This window comes from Pleurodeles waltl, chromosome 5 (assembly GCF_031143425.1).
Source record: "Pleurodeles waltl isolate 20211129_DDA chromosome 5, aPleWal1.hap1.20221129, whole genome shotgun sequence".
Classification (NCBI taxonomy): domain Eukaryota; kingdom Metazoa; phylum Chordata; class Amphibia; order Caudata; family Salamandridae; genus Pleurodeles; species Pleurodeles waltl.
The window spans coordinates 1,601,526,309-1,601,548,399 of NC_090444.1; the positions used below are offsets into that span (position 1 = coordinate 1,601,526,309).

Below are 22,091 nucleotides of genomic sequence, written 5' to 3' on the forward strand. Positions count from 1 at the left end.
AAGTACATTTAAAAAGCTTTACTTTTGGTTCAATTGCAGTAAACAGTTTCTGGGCAGAATTGTGGTTGGCACTGATATTTACCACTGGAATTTCTGGGCATCAGAGGTATTTACATTCCACCTGAAGATCCGAGTTATTTATTTTGTAAATCTGTTTCTCAACAAAGGCACTAGCGTGCAGCCATGGTTTACTCCAGGAGGTGGTAAAGGAAGTGGAACACAAATACAATAGGACAGAGGAATCACACTCTGCAACCTCAAAGTCCAACCGTGTTATATCATCTGAGACTGCCTGCGAAACCCCACAAATGCGCTCCACGATTCATAGTACTCAAATACAGTATTCCACGGTAACCCTCGACTGCTAAAATGTAGTCACAGGTAAGGTGAGTAAAAGAGCGGTACGAAGTTGCGTAGAAGTGAATGGTTGGCTGGTTGGAAGTTATGTTGACCGGTATTTGATGGTCACTGCTATTTGTGCTGCTTGGAAAGTGGGTGATGGGCTGCCGAGACTGGTGAGTGCCAAAGGAAAGGATGCAGCGGGTTACAATTCTGCCAGGTCCATCACACAGACTCACCTCTGGTAGAGATTTCCCGCAGCTTAAGTTGTAGATTTTTACGTCGTTCACGTTGGATACCTGCATGTTGCCGACACTCTCAAGCTGCACAGGCAGCTGCAACTTTTCCGCTGCCCTGTACCCACGTTGTTGCCATACAGCAGCGCATGCGCAGAAATATCTTACTACGAGAAACAGTTCCGCAAGTTTGTGAAACGCTTACGACAGGAGCGGCCATCTTTAAAGAACGTCAGTGTGGCTGTAAAGGGGTGAAGGCACTAACTAAAGTGACCTAAATGTTTCTCACTAACGAGAAACAGCGTTTACTTGTATTTAACATCTGTAAAATAAATTATGCTTGATAAAAATCTATTTTTTCAATAAAATGTGTATGTGATCTTTATTCTGACTTAATTATTGTAAATGCTTAGTAACTGTCGTTTTATAAATAGCTTTTAAAAATGCTCTTTTTTGCACCAATAATTAAGTTGGGCCTGACCAACTGATTAAGGCCCAACTTCTTTATGCTTGAGCTGCGAAAAGCTCCATAAGTGAGCAGGAAACGAGCAACTCACGAACCAAAGAGAGGCTTGGATTGTAAAGCACCGCCGTCTTCGGCGTACACACCCACAAACTATCTCATTGAATCTTTCTCCAAGGTCCTCCTCCATATGCAAATCGTGAGGAGCCGCCAGACAATTGAGTGCGGTGACGTCAGAGTGGTCCCCTTGTATCAGGTGTACTTAGGATAAAGTGTGCAGGACAGGGGCAGAGTTGTCAGTGCTGTAACTGCCTGGTCGGAAAACTCTGGGGAAAGCAGAACTGCCAACACTGTAACCTGACAGCTAAGGCACTTTCGCCCTCTGCCACCCGAGCCAACACACTGTACAGATCGGCAGCACAGTAACTGCACCTGGGATGACAGAGTTTCCTCGGAATAAGGTAGGAACTGATCCACTGGTGCTAACGGGAGGAGACATCGCCATGCCAATCTGTGGACGCGCCACATTCAGAAGGGAAAGTTTTCATACTTTAATGGTGGGGCGCTCACCTTATACATCCTATAATATTCCTCTCTCAAATGCATCACAATAGCCAAATCCTCCACACTCTGTCGTCACGTCGGCGCTTTGCCTTATGTTGGCAAGTAATCACATCACCAAGAACATCTTCACAATCATACGCCTGCTGCAAGGCTGACTGACTGGATTCGTGGTGATTAGGTCTGGCACCAGTTTCAAATCAATTCAACATTTATTCTTTCATAGAATAAAATAAATAGTTTCCAAAATGTAAAACATAATAAAAAACAATGTTTTCGGTTTTTAATGACTTTTATAACAGAAGGTGCACAACGTTATTCTTCCACGCCACCTGCATTTAACGGATACCCTGCGCCTCTCTAATAACGTGGGGCATGCTGAGTCGGGTGAGGGCTAATTTTTCGCAAATAAATAGCAAAAAGCAGTATGTTTTAGTCGTATCCCTGCGTGCACTTTTACCTTAAATGAGCCGTGTGTTTTACCTCAGTAATACAGAACAGACTGGGCGAGTAATCTGAGTGCCAGAGTTCCCTAGCTGCTAAGAAATTACATATTTAATTGTTTGTATTATGTAGTGATGGTGCCGCTAATTTGGGTAGAGTAAAATCGTTTTTATCAAAATCTGTAACGAATGTTTCAGACTAGGAAATCGTCGTTTGAAAGCACTAGTGTGTAACGCAGGGGGATTCCACAGAAGAGACGGCACAGTATACGCTGAATAGTATCCCTTTAAGTACGTTTGTCTTCTGAATTTAAAATACGAATGCGTTAAATGGAACTTCTTAACTTCTTGTATGTCTCCCACGGTAGAACTGAGATTCTAGCTACTCACCTTTACACTAAGGCTACCCGAGAAAAACTAGAGGACTAACCCAATGGAGGCACTGTTAAGCCACCATGAAATATTATAATGAGTTCAGCCAGCAGCGACAGAGGATCAGCCTATTGCCGGCAACAGTAGTATTATACGGAATGCATCAAAGAGCTGAATCTAAATTTCTGTAACTATAGTTTAACATTAGATTAAAGCTATTTCTTTAATCAGTTAAACCTATAGGATGCGGTACATGTGACTTGGTAGTCACTGACAAGTAAAAGTATAGTAAACCATGCCCCAGACATTGTGTTAAGAATCATAGATGTCCAATGCGTCCTTAGGCATCAGACAAATGCCTGTTTATAGTTGGTGGTATCATGCTTCTATGTATGCTACTGTCCACTGCTAAAGATGGTAAGTACCCACATTGGTTACTGTTTCTATTAACATACCCTCTGCCACACCACATACTTAATGCGCAGGAACATTACCCACACCATGTTTTTCACCATTTCATCAAATCTCATGTGCCTCGCCCAGCAAGCCCCAAAGAGACTAAATAAAAAACAACGCCCTTTCAATCGCACACTCCAGGGCGCCTAGATGCTAGTGCAAATCAGAGCACTTCAAAGCCTTACCAGGGTATAAAGTGCTATATACATACGGTTGGCCCACCCAGAAAGTACTCAGCGCCTCACAATAGGTAGGATAGCACAGTACAAATGCCTGTACAATATAATACAATTAAAAACAGTATATATACCCAAAAGGCAACTCACCAAACGTTGAATGTGACACCACATTAAACTTGATAGCAAGTGTCCCCATTTAATGTCCCTGCCTTGAGGTGAGAACTACTCTAGCCACTTCAGGCCAAAGCTCTTATTTTCGAGTAGCCCACATAACAGCATCCTTTAAATGCTCCGATTGTTTAGCCAACCGACTACCACTTTTTGTCTTAAAATCTCGCCGCCTAAAATGTCACATTCCCCCAGGGGACCCCACGGTCCACACTACAACAGCCCAACATCACCTGAAAAACGCACGCCGGATGCAACACCATTCCAATAAATATGGAAGGAACTACACCGCTCTACACAGCTCCCAGAGGGCTCGCCTAGTTTTCTACACGTTTGTGCTACATGGTTAATTTCATTTACTTCATGCACTTTATTAACTGCCACGTACAGTGCGTGGTTTCGCTATGTAACGTGCCAAGCTGCGTGCACGCATGCACTTTTTTTAATCAAAACCTTTATGTAAATATATTTTCATGCTGGGGAATCTTTTCCATTGCTCGTATTGCTTATCTGACGTTGCTCTGTTTCTTAGGCTTCTGGAAGCCTCGGCCCGTCCCCTGCTCGGTGACTGGCATAGTAAGCAGTGCTTCTGGGTAGGACGCCTGGGCGAAGCTCCGCTGCCCACCCCAGGGCCGGGAGCCCGCATGACTCGCTCACAAGGGGCCGAGCCTTCCCTGCTGCTCTGTGGGTGTTTTTGAGTCGTTCTCACATCCTCTTTCTTGGGTTTCAGTGATTTCAGTGTCGTGGGTGCTTCTGCCCGTCAATATGTCGGAGTTCTGGCTGATATCCACTCCTGGGGACAAGAGCAATCTGCAGGCCCTCGAGCGAATGAACACGGTCACCTCCAAGTCCAACCTTTCTACCAACTCCAGATTCGTTATCCCGGATCTGAAGGTAGGTTTCTGTGTGTATGTGTTGGGGGGAGGCTTAGAGGTGCCCCTGGACTGGCATATCGGACCATTTCATGCTAAAAATGGTTTAGTATTTCACGCACCCTCGCGTTCATTCATCGAGTAATTCATTCACATGTACAGGCATGTATCCGTGGTTGTACTCATTACTTTGGTTTATGCATTCATTCGTGTATCGTTCAATCGCGGCATGCTTTTATTCATTATTGTATTAGGCCTGCGTTCATTCATCTGTCTATGAATTCACTCAAGTATTGATTCACGTGTTCATTCATATGGCCTGAAATCCATTCATGGGCCTGTTGTGTCCGTCCATTATGGTGTCCATTAATGTATAGAATCATGCATCAATTCATGCATCCATTCATGCATTCTTACTTGCATAAACCCATTCATCCACCCATGCTGACCTCAGACTTCCCATAGAGATCGAGACAGGACAAGTTACGTGGACTTTCAGCGGCTTCTTTGAAGCGTATACATTTGTGTCTTTTAAAAGGCACTTCCAGCCCAGGGGGGTCAGGTGCTCCGAGAGCTCTTCCCTGAGGCTGTAGTGTTAGCAGAGGAATTATGAAACATGACCGGAAGGGTGGGTCATCGGTGTCCCCGGCTCAACTTCTACCTCTAGCTAGGGCAGATGCTGAAGGTGTGTGGGTACATGACGTGAAACGTGCAGCTCTCTAAAGCGAGGCGGTGCCTACCCATGCAATAACATTTTTCTAGAGACATCTAGCTAAAACACACTTCTCACTGCGAATCTGTGGTCAGGTAGAAAAAAAACAGCTGACCTTCTCTCAAAAGGAGAACACCACCGCTAGAAAAAAAGAAAAAAAAAGAGGCCTTTTCCTCAATGATATATTCGTCGACCTTACCCCCTCCCTCCTTAATGAAGGTTGCAGTGCTTGAGCAGGGCCCCGTTCGCATACAGGTCGTGTGTTCAGCAGCGGTACTCCACCTGCCGCAGGTGCAGATATGAAGAAAAAGTAAAGATGTGGAACAATGAAATTGTTACTAAGATACCGACAACGTCATCATTTTTCATTTTGATATATATGTCTCTCACTGTGATAGGTAGGCATTTACATATATATATACATATATAGTCTGAGAAATACAGTACAGATGGTAAATAGGCATTAAGATATATACCTGAGTACTTTGACACATACAACGCAGACGGCGGAGGGACGGGGGGGTGTGTGTATATATATATATACACGCACACACACATAGAACTGTGCATACTTAAGATATAGACTGCATCTATGCAACTTCGTGACTGGGGGTGGAGGTAGGGTGATGTAAACTTGCCACGCGCCACTTAAGATCACTCTGACGCTCGCCTACTTTCACATAGAAGCATATCATGTTTACTACCCCAGCTAGCCGTTCACATTACCTGTCAACATTGCCTGTTAAGTTTCATGGCTGTTGTATAGACAAGGGAGTCGGCTGGGAGACTTCAGCTGCTACCATTGGTCTAAGGGATCTGGAAGGGTGCCGAAAGGCAACAAAAAGATAACAGCTTAAGAGCCATATTTAGCGGTATATTTCCCAACCTGTCTTTTCCTGCTAGCCACTCAGGGGCACATACGAGGAGCGCTGTCCAGCGGTGGCACAAGGAGCCATACACGGGATGACATGGAATCGCAAAGGGTGCTTGATGTCATTTCCACTCCCCCTTGCATTTCAGTGAATTGACAATCTTGTGACAGTTTTTAGTATACTATGTTCCACATGAAGCTATAATTATTACTGAATGTAATTAGAACTTGACATTAAAGAGTAAAGTACTTAACATACTTGCATTTCAACATGTATAAACGACACCAACACATTTTTCGGTCGAGCCTACCAGACATCACAAGGTGCCTCGTAGCCAGAAACCTATGCCAGTTTATCAAACCTTACAGGGGGTTTAAATGCCTTCCCTTAGGTTGCCACTATTATCATTGCCGTTTGCTTGCTTCCGATTTAATGGCTTGCCTTGGCTATTTTGTGCCTGCTCCTTATCCGGACCATAGCCTCTTGTGTTCTTCCACTGTTCACTTTTAGGGAAAGACTTTTTCTTTCCACTTAAGCACTACACGAGGGTGCATGTGTTTTCCAGTTGTCTCCATCCTGAGTTCCCCCTCTTTGTCACTCTGTGTTGCGTTGTCTCTCATCTCCCCCGCAAAAAACCCTCACTCCTTGTTGCTCTTTGTTATGTGCTTTTTACCCCCACATCCCATTTGTTCCATGTTCCTTTCCCCATCTCGTGCTTTATACCTCTCGAAATACTCCCCCTTCTATGCTGTTTTCCTTTCTCTCTGTTGTGCTTTTTAACCCCACCCAGTTCCTCTGTGCTCCTTTTACCTTTCTCTTTCAGCTCCCTACCCCCCCGTGCTCCATGTTGTTCTCACCATCTTTTTCTCCCCCCTCTTGAAAGAGCACAGCAGTAGTACCATACAGAAGTGGTCCTTAACCTATTGTCCAGGGACCCCTGGTGGTCCGCGAGGTCTACTCAGGAGATCCGCAACTGTTTTACAAAATCAAATAATATGAACATTAATACATTTACATTAATGAAGTATATAGAAACAAACACAATTAGAAATGTGAAAACTTTTTCTGTATTTGATTGTGAAGTAAACAAAATATTTCTATATTTGAACATCTGTACGGTGTATACTTGTTCTTGCATTTTGTGCATTGTAGGCCGAAGGTCCCCAGCTTCCAATAAAGACTCAGTGGGGGCCCTCAGACTCCAGTAATGGTTCAGTGGGGCTCCACAGAAGTAAAAAGATTAAGAACCCTTGCCATATAGTGCTTATACCTCTGATGGGACACAACTAGCTATTCCCTCATTACGCGCTCGTTCGCACAGTGCCATTTTGCGTCTTTGTCCAACTGCACGTAACCACAGACACTTCGTGTCCCCTGATCCCAGAGTGATACGCACCACATTTTACAAATGATTACCTACTGAAACCTAGCTCACTGAAATTAAGGTTTGGAACGAAGGGGAAGTGGTGAGCTTCCAATTATTGACAAATATGCTTCCCATTTCTTACGGTGCTTGCGCTCTGTTCTGCAGAAGGCAAGATGGATTTTTGAACATGTTCAGGTTGACATTTGGTTCAGCATCGGCAAAACACATTGGTAAAGCCAACAGGTCAGCAAGACATTGGCTTGGCCAGTGCACAGAGGCATGTGTGTAAAGGTGCCGTGGCTGAAAATGTGTGGACGGGGAAGGAAGAGCATGGTTTATCCCCAATATTGTCACTCATTGTGAGGAGGAGTTGGCAAAGAAACTTCTCAGTATCTTGTATGCAGGGCATTGAGTTGGCGAAAGAGGCACAAAATGACACAAAAATGTTCTTGGATAAACTGTAGACGCCAAGCTGAACTACACAGCTCTCCTGTGGGCTGGGTATTTATACTAAGCATTTGAACCTTCTAGAATGGTATTCAGATGCTTGATTGGCAGTTACGTGCAGAAGTTCTGTATTTTACTGCTCCTTCCTGCAGAACCTTTCTTGTCCTCTTCCCCCACAGCAGGTGTTTGTTGGTATATTCAACAGTAATACGGCTCGTTAATAAATGTCCACACTTAATATTCAGTAAGTAAATGAGAGGGGTCCGAGTTCTTCATTCTCCAACATTGTACTGCGTATTTGCTTAACCCACAAAATAACGACGGGCATATTCAACAGTAACAGGGAGACCCTTGCACAAGCTCTTTGGAGCAGGTGCTCGGCCATCTGAGCTTTCCTATCTGAAATCTCGTGTGGGCAGGCACACCAACTGTGCCGTGGTTCCCGTGTTTCTTTTAGGCACCTATATCATGGGCATGTGTTTTGTAGGACAGAGCAGCATCAGTGCTTTAAATGGGCCGGTACTGTCCGATACGGAGTACCGGCACTTTTCTTTTTATTTTGGGAGGGAGAGTACCTGCACTTCTCAAGAAAAACGTAACACTTTTAATTGGAGAGTACAGGCACTTCTCAGAAATAAGCAGGTAACCTGCACTTCTATTTATCAATTTCGAGCACTGATAGAGCTGGTGAACGGATTCACTTCTAGGCGCTGGCTGGTGTTCTGGTGGAACGCACGGAGAGAGCGAGCCCCGCGGAGCGGTACATGGTTCCACACTGCTCACCAGCGAGCTTCGAGGACACACAGCGGTAGACGAGGATCAGACTCCTCTTCCGTTCTTCCCGGGTCCGGCCCTCTTTGCTGCAATGACACACAAGTGCGCAGACGTTTGCCTTTGTGGTGACAATAGACGTCATCATGGCATTTCCACATGTAGACAAGGGCCATGAGCAGTGACTTCTAAACCTACCAATGGCGGACCACAGGAGCCAGTCAGATTCCAGGCCAGTGCTTTACAGATCACAAGATGCCTGTGGTGTGAGTGGGATGCGCAAATGCAGAAGTCACAGGCAAGACTGTGGTTCCAAAGCCAGGAATGGATGGAAATACCACATGAGGCGTTGCACATGGCAGCACTGATAGGGTTTTAGTCTGAATCCTAACAACGACCCAGCCCTGGCTAACTGTGTGTTCTCAGATTTAAACGACTCCTACCAGTTTAGCTCACAACACTCTGCTTTCTGGTACTTGAAGATTAAGTGGCAGATTAAGAGGCACTTTTCTTGCGCCCCTTAGCACCCCCTAACGCCACCACGTGTGCCCCATATTTAAAATATGGCACACTGTGGCGGTAGTCAAAGGGACCAGCGTCTTCATTTTTTACGCTAGTCCGGTGCTTTGCAGGATTAGCATTAACAATTCTGACGCTAATCCTGCAAAGGAACCAGAGGCCCATTGTAACCAATGGGAGCCTCTTTTTAACGCCTTCTCTCAGCAGTTGTTAAAAATGCAGATGAATCTGCCGCAAATAAATATGATAGCTTTCTTTGTGTCATTTTTTCGACCCCCCCCCCAGCGCTGGAATGTCCCCCTTGCATACATTATGCCTGGGGCAGGCATAATGTGGCGTAAGGGGTTACAAAGTGGTGCAATGCAAGCATTGCACCACTTTGTAAAAATGGTGCAGCGTTTTTGGCCTTCTAACGCCACACTAGTGTAAAAAAATTATGCTAATGTGGCGTTAGAATGGCTACGCCTACATAAATCAGGGCCTAAATGTCAGCATTCAAAGTGCAGGACACCAGTACTGAAATGTAAATGATACAAGATAAAAACTCTAGAAACATAGGAGCATATTTATGAGCCCCCTTGGCATCGTTCTAGTACCACGCAACTTGGTGCAAGAGTGATGCAAATGAAAATTGAGATTTATGAAGTCACGAGTAGTGTAATGCAGTGCAAATTGCTGCGTCACCTTACTCTATGCCAGGGAGGCATTTCCATGGGTGTTCCCATACAACATCATTGGCTTTTGACGCATTCCCAGATTTACAAGGACTTGTAAATCTGGGAATGCACCAAAAAGATAAGCCTCCCCAGGAGAGGCGTAACAAGCAGAAATATGTTTATTTTCACATAGAAAGAGGAAAAAGCCTGAGGGGATAGTTTTTGTGCAGGACGAGGCCCCTTCCTTCACATGAACAATCGTGCATGCAACACAGGCAAAGGTGCTTACGTTGGTGCTAGGCAGCCTAAAGGGCACCAGCGCAGCGGAAAAGGCAGGAATGCACGTATTGCCTTATAGTCGGCGCATTCCTTCCCTTTCCCTGTGACGCAGTGCAGCACAGCAAGGTGACTTGCTGTGCTGCACTGTCTGACTTGGCCATAAATATGACCCCGAGTTTCCAGCTGGCACCATGCCATTAGAAGGACATTCAGCTAACTAGGCCTGCTTGTCAACCAAAAGCCACAAGCATGCTGGGACTTGTAGTTTCAGTTTACGATTAAAATGGACTAACACTAGGCACAGCACTGATGACTGTTGTTGGCTAAAAAGTAAGGATGGACTAGAAGTCATTTTGTTGATAATAAAATTCTGTCTGATATGTTTACATGGGACAGAGTGAGTTCTGTAGTAATCAGCTAACCGTACGCTTGAACCTGCAGTTAGTTGCCCTACATGTGCCTACAGCAGATGCATTAACCCTTTCCACTATTTTAGTGCAAGCATAGTGTAAGGTTGTCAGATGGCTCCATGTCACAAAGTACACACTGCTTCACTCATGAGCTTTTATTTAGCAACTTAACGCGTTCTGGGAGTTGTAGTCTAGGTCTGTTCAGGTTGATCCTATTGAACTAAGGCAATGTAAAGCACGAATTTGTAAAAGACAAGATAGCATGGCCTGCTGATTCGTGTCACACTTGGGTAGCATATTTTCATTGTTGAGTTTTCAGCCAGCACATTCTACTAGCTGTGGTTTTGATTTGTTTCAAATTACACCATTGCTTTAACAAATCTGATGGCAATGATTTGAAAAAGGAAAGTCAGAGGAAAGCTTCTGAAAAAGGACATTGTAGGTTGCATATAGCGATCATGGGCCTGAATGCTTCACATACAATATATTTTTGAGACTATCGCAGTGATCGTTGTATAAAATGCTTAGACAATCCAACATTTTATCTTTCTGAGGTCAAGAAAACAAGAAGTTTAATATTTAGTAATTACGCCATGCTTTGGGTAAGATGTGAAATGCATCACATGTATTATAAGATAGCCTTAACTTCTTCCACGTTAGTACAGATCAAGGGTGCTATGAAAAGTAAACTAGACTTTGGCAAGCATTTTTCTTTATATTCTGACATTTTCTTATTCGTTTTAAATTCTGTTCAGAGTTTCCGTAATGAAAAGTATGTCTTACCATTTACAAAGATATGAAAACATTGATTTTGATGTATTGTTTTGAGATACCTTAGCATATGTTTGCTTTTCCAGTATTTTGTAATGTGTTTCTTTTTTTTAAAAACGAGGCTTCATAAGCAAACATTGGCAAAGCACCTAGTTTGGCACTCGCATTAAAAGGCGAGACCGATTGGCTTTGCCAGCGCCTGCTTGGACAGCTGTGTAATCCTGCTGTTTCGCTGGTACTTGTACGATGCGCTGGCTGCCCGTGTGTTGGTAAATTAACCTTTCCTTGTGTGGACTGTTTCAGGTGGGGACACTGGACGCTCTTGTTGGCCTCTCGGACGAGTTGGGGAAACTCGATATCTTTGCTGAAAGGTAAACTCGCTCTTATTTACTACACACAAGCCAGCAGCGGGCTTTGTTTTGCAGTACACAGCGTTCTCGTTCAGACCGAGGCCGGCCTTGTTTATTCCTGGCTGCAGAGCTACTCTGAGGTGGTTGGGTTTGGTTTAATCCGTGTCTCGGCCGGGTGAGCTGTGGCTACAACTCAGGGGACCAGAAGGCAGCGCCTGATCTGGTTTGCCGCTGAAGGTCAGCAGTGTTTTCAGTGAATGAAGAGTCGAGTGTATTTTGGTTTTCTCCAGCAGCGGATGGCGCAGACAATGACTCACTAGCAGCCCACTTGGTTGTTATGAGTACGCGGTTGGGAAATTTCCAGTTGCTAATGTTTCCCCTTTTTATTGCTGATATTCCCTTCGTCTTTCAGCGGCTTCCACTGCTAGATAATGATAGTCATACTTTTTGCTTGTCTTTGAACAATAATTTCTGTGGAGGATCTGCGCCACTCTTACTGCTGTAGGCCACACACCCAGCTGTGTTTGGCGTGGCATATGATCATGCCACAGTAATTGGGAGCAATACTGAGGTCTCAGAATGGCCTGGTGTAACAGCATCATGTGTGAGATTTATGACATACAAGCGCAGTCTGAATGTTGGCTTTAAAGGACTATCTGCGTCTATTTTGTAATCCACAACCTTCCATATACAAATGAAAATATAATCCTCGTCCTCTGACTAAATCCACAAGTGTCATACAATTAGTGATTAATTTGTGCTTCTGTTTTGCTGGTGCACGGCATCGGCGCTAATTTCTAAACAAGAGTTATTATTTATGGCAGTTTGCCACATGGTGGCGATATTGATCTATTATTTAGCAGAGTTCATCAACAAAGTGTTTAATATACTTAAAATAATAATAATAAAACCGGGGGTTCAGGCCGTCCTTACAGCTTCAGGTGAGCTGAAATAGTCCACGATGTCACGCTGGTATTGCTTGATTGTTAGTATTTGGCAGTGCTGGTAGGGACAGTGCGTTGGGACAACTACAAGAGACTCCTGAGAAATACACAAGCCTTTGCACAGATTTTTACAAATTAAGGGGCATATTTATACTCTGTTTGCGCCGGAATTGCGTCGTTTTTTTTGACGCAATTCCGACGCAAAACTAACTCCATATTTATACTTTGGCGTTAGACGCGTCTAGCGCCAAAGTCCATAGAGTTTGCGTCATTTTTTAGCGTGGACACCTACTTTGCGTTAATGAGATGCAAGGTAGGCGTTCCCGTCTAAAAAATTGACTCCGAGGCATGTGCGCCGTATTTACACTCCCGGGCAAAATTCACGCCCGGGAGTGGGCGGGTCAAAAAAAATGACGTACAGCCGCTTTTGCGCCGTTTTTTAGCGCCTGGACAAGGCAGGCGTTAAGGGACCTGTGGGCTCGGAAGGAGCCCAGAGGTGCCCTCCCATGCTCCCAGGGACACCCCCTGTCACCCTTGCCCACCCCAGGAGGACACCCAAGGCTGGAGGGACCCATCCCAGGGACATTAAGGTAAGTTCCGGTAAGTACTTTAAAAAAAAATAAATTGTGGCATAGGGGGGCCTGATTTGTGCCTTCCTACATGCCACTATGCCCAATGACCATGCCCAGGGGACATTAGTCCCCTGGGCATGGCCATTGGGCAAGGGGGCATGACTCCTGTCTTTGCTAAGAAAGGAGTAATTTCTATGGGGGTTGGGAGTCGAAAAAAATGGCGCAAATCGGGTTGAGGCGAAAAATTTGCCTCAGCCTGACTTGCCCCATTTTTTGGCGCCCAAGCTCCATATCCCCCTACGCCGGCGCTGCCTGGTGTACGTCGTTTTTTTTCACGCACACCAGGCAGCGCCGGCGGCTAACGCCGGCTAACGTCATTGATTAAATATGGCGCCCGCATGTCGCTTTTGAATGGCGTTAGCCGGCGCTAATTTTTTTGACACAAAACTGCGTTAGCGCAGTTTTGCGTCAAAAAGTATAAATATGGCCCTAAGTACTGCATAAAATAGACGTTAAAAGATGTGTTGTCGGGGAACATGGCACTTCACTGGCTCAGGAGATGTCACAGAAGTGGCCTCCTTAATCAACTGTCTCTAATCTGGCAATAAAATAATCCACTTTGGGGCCTACACAGAGCACAGGCAGAGGACGACACGTTGCAAAAGAAGAGCATAGATTATGGCGTCAAGAGCTGCAGACAGCCAACCGAATGAAAACTGATAAAGCATCCTTGTCGCCCTGAGCAAGGATATCACCCAGACCGACACCCTCATTCTCTCCACCAGAACACTTTTCAATACAGAGCCTCAGACAAGTGGCAAGAAAATGCTGTTCATTTTTATTAGCTGACTAGTTCTGCTGAGCACAGCCATTAGCAGTGGCGTAACAAAACTTAAGGGCCCCCCTTGCAAAGTACCTGTAGAGGGCCCTCTGATTCCCGGAACCAGTCATGGTCCTGTGCACTGTGTACTGTGCTGAGGCGGCTGCATGAGGTTCGGCTCCCCTACCCCGGACTACGTGGGCTGCGGGGGCCTTTGTTACGCCACTGACCATTAGGTGGATAGTAGGGGAGAGGAGATGAGTCAACAGATTTTTAACCCTTTTGCTGTTAGGTTACCCCCCACCCAAGTGCTGAGCCCTTTTCTGGCTATTTGGGGTAGTTCGCGCTTAGGCTTCCATATGTTTGGTACACTTAGGTAGCCATGACCAATTTTGCATCAGTTTTTTCCAACATGCTAGGGATTCTAAAGGTGCCCAGCGTTTGTGGATTACCCTGGAGGAGACTGCAAAAAACAAGCAAAACATAGCAAAGTTTTGAGTTTAAAAAAAAAAAAAAGGGAATAAGTGCTCCAGATAAAAGTGTCTGTTTTTTCCCTAAAAATGGCATCCACAAGCAGTTTGCTATACTAAAGTCACCATCTTCCCAGCTTTCAGAAACATGCAGAGCTAAAGAAAAAAAAAATCTTTTACCACATTGTTGTTATTTTTTCCAAGCGGTAGCCTATTTTCCCTATTTTTTGTGGTCTGAACCTACTTCCAGTTTGTGGTGAAAACCAGAACAAAACCCATGGGCGATCCAGAAAAGCTATAGATTTCTGAAAAGTAGACAACATTATGGATTTAGCAAGGGGTCATATGTGTACATCCCTCGAGATTTTCTCAAGGAAAATAACTGTTAAAAAAAGAAATATTGAAAATGACTAGGAAGAAACTGGCATTTGTGACAACAATTTTATCTGTAACTTTTTGTTATGATGGCAGATTGACAAAAGCAATATTCTGTGATTCCATGACGCCCGATAGCCCCTTCTGGTTACGGGGATATGTAGTTTGTAGGTTCTCCAAGAACCCAAGTTACCCAGAGCAAACAACTTAGCAGCACCGTACAATGGTTTTTCATTGAGTACCAAGTACAGACCAATTCTTAGAGCAAAATAGGAGGAGTGAAAAATGTGTATTCAAGGAGACTTATGTATTTCCGAAATGGGCACAAGATATAGAGTTTAGGAGCAGTAGATATTTCTACATCTCTGAATTTGGAGATACCCGTACCAGCGTATGATTTGGAGGATATTTTTCAAAATGTCTTCTTTCTTAGTCAGTGGCTTACATTTGAAAGACACAAATGCAGCACAATCCAGTTGGTAATACCAAATGTTCTATTATTCTATGCTCCTACAAGTATTCCGATAAAAATGGTGCCTCACTTGTGTGGGTAGGCCTAGTGCCCACGACAGAAAACGGGCCAGTACGCAACATACTGTAGACGCAGCACATTTTTCCACCCAAAACTGACCCTCTTTTTCCGATGTTGGTAGCTCCAGATTTTGGATTCTAGCTCAGCCGGAACCAAGGGAAACCTAATCAACCTCTACCTTTTTTAAAAAGAAGACACCTATGGGTATCTAGGGTGGGCTGACTTGTTTGGCTCTCACCACAATTTGTTACCTAGAATCCCTTTCAAATCTAAAACTTTGACAAAAAAACACATTTTCTTCACATTTCTGTGATAGAAAGTTCTGAAATCTGAGGGAAGCCACAAACTTCCTTCCACCCAGCATTTCCTTAAGTCCCCCGATAAACATGGTACCTCACTTGTGTGGGTAGACCTAGTGCCCACAACAAGGAATGGCCCAAAACGCAACATGGATGCACTGCATTTTTCCACCCAAAACGGACTCTCCTTTTCCGATGTGGACTCCCCCAGAGGGGGGGGGGGGCGAGTGGGCATGGGCAGCCACCACCCCTAGACGTTTCTTTAAAAAAAAGTCCCTGATGCCTAGTGGGCTTTCTGCCTCCTCCTGACCCCCAGGGGCAAGGGGTAGACTGGGGCTATTGCCACATCTGACCCCCAGTGTAACAACCCCTCTTTTATAAAAAAAAGAAAACAATCCCTGGTGTCTAGTGAGATTTGGGGTCATAATACCCATCTTCCCCTTGGGGGGCAGAAAGACTGCCCATTGATTAAAATAGGGTGGGACATTGGCATGCCTATTTTGGGCAGCCCCCACCCCTTCATACTAGCTAAAAAATAATCCCTCTGGTGCCTAGTGTGCTTTCTGCCCCCCACCCCGGGGGTGGGGAGGTAGGTTGATCGGGCTATTGTCCCCATCTGCTCCCTGGGGTGGGGGTGGGGGGCAGAAAGACAGAATTCCCTAAAATAAGTTGGGGATCAAAAGCCTTTGCCAAAGGGGCCCCTCTCTGGTGTCTAGTGGTGGATTCCTGCTTGGGTTTAGCTCTCTTGTGGCAATCCCCAAGCAGGAATCTACTAGGGAGGGGTACCATTTGAAAGGGGATATTCTCCCCTTTCCAATGATATCTCACCTGTCTGCCTCAGTGCTGGGTGCGGATGAGATAGCCCCCTGAGCACTGAGGCAGAGAAAGTGAAATGAGCTGATCGGCTCCTTTCAATTTCGTTTTCAGTGAAATGACGGCAGCATGCCATGCTCCTATTTCAGGCACCCATGATGCGTGCCTGTAAGACTGGTGCTGCTGCTGGTGTTATGTGGCATATTTTGCTGAAGAGCTATCATTGCTCCTGAAGTGCCCCAGCCCGCAGGCCACAACTGCTGACGACAAGCACTTGTCAATGCAGCCTACAGCACTAATACCCTCAGTGTCCTGAATGAACATCAAGGCCCCTAACACTTTAGAGTGATGCCGAAGAAGACACCAACATTGCAAGCCCAAGGAGCGTACCATCCAGCACTCCCAAAGCTGTGTCTCTGCTGAGCAGGTAACGCAAGGCCTGCCATCCAAAGACTGAAAGACTGTGAATGCACACACATAATCCTGCCATAGGAAGGTGCCTGTGAGGATTCTTTCGGCTTAAGAACTGTTCAAACTGACCTACAAGTTGCAGATGTGGCAACGGCTTAAGGAACTTGCACCTTTGCCTAATCTTGCCTATGATCTAATCGCAAGGAAGTCACCATATATATTTGAAAACACTAGAGTATGGGAGAAGGCCACTGTAGAGGGGGCAGTGCTTAACTAAGAGACCATGGGTGGGGTTATTAACCATGTAGTTATATCCCCTATCTAATTATGTAGTATTTTGTTTAGCTGTGATATTAAACTACATTGTTTTTATTAAAAGCATCCACTAATCTGAGTAGTGAATTTTTGGGTCTGTTGTTTGATTGCTTGAGTTTCTTTCCCCCACTCTACCTTGCCTCTTACTGCATTCCCTCAGTGTCCTGAGAGTCAAGAGTGGAAAGGGTGTACTTGGGACAGTTTTCTGAGACACAGTAGGAGAAGCCACAGTAGGAGAGGCCCCAGGATACCAGAAACACCACACGTGTGGCCTAGTAGCTCCTGCCTGGTCTTCAGGCACCCCCCAAAACAGGTCTGACAGTGCCCTTAAAAACAACCTTCCTTGAATTAAACTTCACAGTCTCACCTGGCTATTTAAACAAAAATGTTTTCTATATCTCACAATCTTCTGTAAATATAAGATAGCCTTGTCCTCATGTTAAGGGGTTCCCTCTACCATCACTTTACAAAGGTAAAGTTAAAATTCCAGAGTTCGAACATCTTTAACAAAAGGTAACGGACCAACAAAACAGGGCAAAACAACCTTTTGTACTGATCAATACCACACCCCCAATTTGGAAAGAAGGAACTGTTTGCTCCTGACATCTGCATTATTAATGCATCTACATGTTGTTCATTCAAAATCCTTGATCCTGTTAAGTAGTGATGAAGTCCAACCCTTCCATGCATCTGCACTGTGAATATGAGATTCAGCCCATCTTACCATTTTCTGCATTGGCGTTTTTGGTAGCCCAGTGTTGTATGGAAACACCATGGAAAGGCGGCCTGCACGAATGAGGCAGTTCACCTTCAGACACAGTGCTGCTGCTTCTAGTAACCAGGCTCCAGGATTACCAATTTGCTGTCAGAAGTTGTGCACAACTGGACTCTGAAGGTTTGTCATTGACTACAGACCCATTGGTGACTGAGGTTCCAATGTACCAATGAAAGAGGCTAGCAGAAACTCTTCCCACTCTTAAAGTGAAGAATCACTTCAGGAGTGGTGTCTTAGTAAGACAGTAAGGCCCATATTTATACTTTTTGACGCAAAACTGCGCTAACGCAGTTTTGCGCCCAAAAAATTAGCGCCGGCTAACGCCATTCTGAAGCACCATGCCGTATTTATTGAATGGCGTTAGCCGGCGTTAGCCGACCGGCGCTGCCAGGTGTGCGTGAAAAAAAACGACGTACACCAGGCAGCGCCAGCGTAGGGAAAAATGGCGTTTGAGCGTCCCAAAATGGGGCAAGTCAGGCTGAGGCAAAAAAATCGTCTTAACCCGATTTGCGCCATTTTTTTTGGGCGCCCAGACGCCATTAACATGACTCCTGTCTTAGCAAAGACAGGAGTCATGCCCCCTTGCCCAATGGCCATGCCCAGGTGACTTCTGTCCCCTGGGCATGGTCATTGGGCATAGTGGCATGTAGGGGGGCACAAATCAGGCCCCCCTATGCCACAAAAAATAAAATAAAAAAATACTTACCACAACTTACCTTTTCTTCCCTGGGATGGGTCCCTCCATCCTTGGGTGTCCTCCTGGGGTGGGCAAGGGTGGCAGGGGGTGTCCCTGGGGGCAGGGGAGGGCACCTCTGGGCTCATTCTGAGCCCACAGGTCCCTTAACGCCTGCCCTGACCCAGGCGTTAAAAAGAGGCGCAAATGTGGGTTTTTTTGCCCCGCCCACTCCCGGGCGTGATTTTTGCCCGGGAGTATAAATACCACGCACATGCCTGGGAGTCATTTTTTAAGACGGGAACGCCTACCTTGCATCTCATTAACGCAAGGAAGGTGTTCACGCCAAAAAATGACGCTAACTCCATGAACTTTGGCGCTAGACGCGTCTAACGCCAAAGTATAAATATGGAGTTAGTTTTGCGTCGAATTTGCGTCGAAAAAAACGACGCTAATTCGGCGCAAACTGAGTATAAATATGCCCCTTAAGACTGCAACTGGTTGGGTGAATCAGAGAGCTGAGCATACAGAAGGTGGTTTGATGGCTGAGCTCCACTGGCCCATTTCTGTTTAATAGTTTCCCACACGACATATAGCCACAGGCAGAAGAATATTGTGGTGGTGCACTCTTGTGCTTTCCTTGGGCCCAAACATTTCATATAGTAGGTGCCCTGTCTTGCAGATTACCCCTAGATCGTCTGCCTCCACTGGCCCGCTGAGGCTGGCAAGGCCTTGTATATGGCCTGCCCTGAATGCTGCCCTGTGCTACCGTTTGGGCTCAGCAGACAGGTTGGAGGTGGCTGGGGGGAGGAGGAGGCCAATACCCGGGTTGTTGTTGGGGGACCACTCAGGCCATGATTCCTGGTGCACTGAGGAGGCTGGACTGGGCCTGGCCTCAGAGATATTTTTGGGGCCTGTTGTGTAGGAGGCTGGACTGGTTTGTAGTGAGTACCAAGGGGTACTTACACCTTGCACCAGGCCCAGGTATCCCTTATTAGTGTAGAGGGGTGTCTAGCAGCTTAGGCTGATAGAAAATGGTAGCTTAGCAGAGCAGCTTAGGCTGAACTAGGAGACGAGTGAAGCTCCTACAGTACCACTAGTGTCACTTGCACAATATCATAAGAAAACACAATACACAGATATACTAAAAATAAAGGTACTTTATTTTTATGACAATATGCCAAAAGTAGAATAGAATAGAATGCAATGGGGGCACATAGGGATAGGGGCAACACAAACCATATACTCTAGAAGTGGAATGCGAACCACGAATGGACCCCAAACCTATGTGACCTTGTAGAGGGTCGCTGGGACTGTAAGAAAACAGTGAGGGTTAGAAAAATAGCCCACCCCAAGACCCTGAAAAGTGGGTGCAAAGTGCACCTAAGTTCCCCAAAGAGCACAGAAGTCGTGATAGGGGAATTCTGCAGAAAAGACCAACACCAGCAATGCAACAACAATGGATTTCCAGATGAGAGTACCTGTGGAACAAGGGGACAAGTCCAAAAGTCACGATCAAGTCGGGAGTGGGCAGATGCCCAGGAAATGCCAGCTGTGGGTGCAAAGAAGCTGCCACTGTATGGTAGAAGCTGTGGATTCTGCAAGAACGACAAGGGCTAGAAACTTCCCCTTTGGAGGATGGATGTCCCACGTCGTGAAGAGTCGTGCAGAAGTATTTCCGTGCAGAAAGACTGCCAACAAGTCTTGCTAGCTGCAAAGGTCGCGGTTAAGGTTTTTGGATGCTGCTGTGGCCCAGGAGGGACCAGGATGTCGCCAATTGCGTGAGGAGACAGAGGGGGTGTCCAGCAAGACAAAGAGCCCTCTCAGAAGCAAGCAGCACCCGTAGAAGTGCCAGAACAGGCACTACGAAGTGGAGTGAACCGGAGCTCACCCGAAGTTGCACAAGAGGGTCCCACGAAGCCAGAGGACAACTCAGGAGGTTGTGCAATGCAGGTTAGAGTGCTGGGGACCCAGGCTTGGCTGTGCACAAAGGAAATCCTGGAAGAGTGCACAGGAGTTGCAGTAGCTGCAAAACACGCGGTTCCCAGCAATGCAGTCTAGCGTGGGGAGGCAAGGACTTACCTCCACCAAACTTGGACTGAAGAGTCACTGGACTGTGGGAGTCACTTGGACAGAGTTGCAGAGTTTAAGGGACCTCGCTCGTCGTGCTGAGAGGAGACCCAGAGGACCGGTGATGCAGTTCTTTGATGCCTGCGGTTGCAGGGGGAAGATTCCGTTGACCCACGGGAGATTTCTTCGGAGCTTCTAGTGCAGAGAAGAGGCAGACTACCCCCACAGCATGCACCACCAGGAAAACAGTCGAGAAGGCGGCAGGATCAGCGTTACAAGGTCGCAGTAGTCGTCTTTGCTACTTTGTTGCAGTTTTGCAGGCTTCCAGCGTGGTCAGCAGTCGATTCCTTGGCAGAAGGTGAAGAGAGAGATGCAGAGGAACTCTGATGAGCTCTTGCATTCGTTATCTAAGGAATTCCCCAAAGCAGAGACCCTAAATAGCCAGAAAAGGAGGTTTGGCTACCTAGGAGAGAGGATAGGCTAGCAACACCTGAAGGAGCCTATCAGAAGGAGTCTCTGACGTCACCTGCTGGCACTGGCCACTCAGAGTAGTCCAGTGTGCCAGCAGCACCTCTGTTTCCAAGATGGCAGAGGTCTGGAGCACACTGGAGGAGCTCTGGGCACCTCCCAGGGGAGGTGCAGGTCAGGGGAGTGGTCAATCCCCTTTCCTTTGTCCAGTTTCGCGCCAGAGCAGGGCTGAGGGATCCCTGAACCGGTGCAGACTGGCTTATGCAGAAATGGGCACCATCTGTGCCCATCAAAGCATTTCCAGAGGCTGGGGGAGGCTACTCCTCCCCAGCCCTGACACCTTTTTCCAAAGGGAGAGGGTGTAACACCCTCTCTCTGAGGAAGTCCTTTGTTCTGCCTTCCTGGGCCAAGCCTGGCTGGACCCCAGGAGGGCAGAAACCTGTCTGAGGGGTTGGCAGCAGCTGCAGTGAAACCCCGGGAAAGGTAGTTTGGCAGTACCCGGGTCTGTGCTAGAGACTCTGGGGATCATGGAATTGTCTCCCCAATGCCAGAATGGCACTGGGGTGACAATTCCATGATCCTAGACATGTTACATGGCCATGTTCGGAGTTACCATTGTGACGCTATACATATGTCATGACATATGTATAGTGCACAGGCGTAATGGTGTCCCCGCACTCACAAAGTCCGGTGAATTTGCCCTGAACAATGTGGGAGCACCTTGGCTAGTGCCAGGGTGCCCACACACTAAGTAACTTAGCACCCAACCTTTACCAGGTAAAAGTTAGACATATAGGTGACTTATAAGTTACTTAATGGCAGTGGTAAATGACTATGAAATAACGTGGATGTTATTTCACTCAGGCTGCACTGGCAGGCCTGTGTAAGAATTGTCAGATCTCCCTATGGGTGACACAAGAAATGCTGGAGCCCATAGGGATCTCCTGGAACCCCAATACCCTGGGTACCTCAGTACCATATACTAAGGAATTATAAGGGTGTTCCAGTATGCCAATGTGAATTGGTGAAATTGGTCACTAGCCTGTTAGTGACAATTTGGAAAGAAATGAGAGAGCATAACCACTGAGGTTCTGAATAGCAGAGCCTCAGTGAGACAGTTAGTCATAACACAGGTAACACATACAGGGCACACTTATGAGCACTGGGGCCCTGGCTGGCAGGGTCCCAGTGACACATACAACTAAAACAACATATATACAGTGAAATATGGGGGTAACATGCCAGGCAAGATGGTACTTTCCTACACAACCCCCCCCCCCCCCAAAGGAAGGACAATAAGACTAGCCATGCC

The 22,091-nt window shown here is 46.2% G+C and overlaps 2 protein-coding genes across 2 annotated transcripts in view; one reads left to right on the forward strand and one right to left on the reverse strand.

Annotated features, from left to right (window-relative positions):
* The window catches only part of NOL10 (nucleolar protein 10), a 644,646-nt gene extending 643,927 nt beyond the window's left edge, over nucleotides 1-719 (reverse strand). Inside the window, exon 1 of the mRNA XM_069235931.1 lies at nucleotides 579-719. Within this exon, the coding sequence (XP_069092032.1) occupies nucleotides 579-644 (66 nt within the window). The 5' untranslated portion in view covers nucleotides 645-719. The remainder of the gene's footprint in view (nucleotides 1-578) is intronic.
* A 591-nt stretch (nucleotides 720-1,310) lies between these two features.
* The window catches only part of ATP6V1C2 (ATPase H+ transporting V1 subunit C2), a 268,763-nt gene continuing 247,982 nt past the window's right edge, over nucleotides 1,311-22,091 (forward strand). Inside the window, exons 1-3 of the mRNA XM_069235932.1 lie at nucleotides 1,311-1,499; nucleotides 3,948-4,111; nucleotides 11,196-11,263. Of these exons, the coding sequence (XP_069092033.1) occupies nucleotides 3,983-4,111; nucleotides 11,196-11,263 (197 nt within the window). The 5' untranslated portion in view covers nucleotides 1,311-1,499; nucleotides 3,948-3,982. The remainder of the gene's footprint in view (nucleotides 1,500-3,947; nucleotides 4,112-11,195; nucleotides 11,264-22,091) is intronic.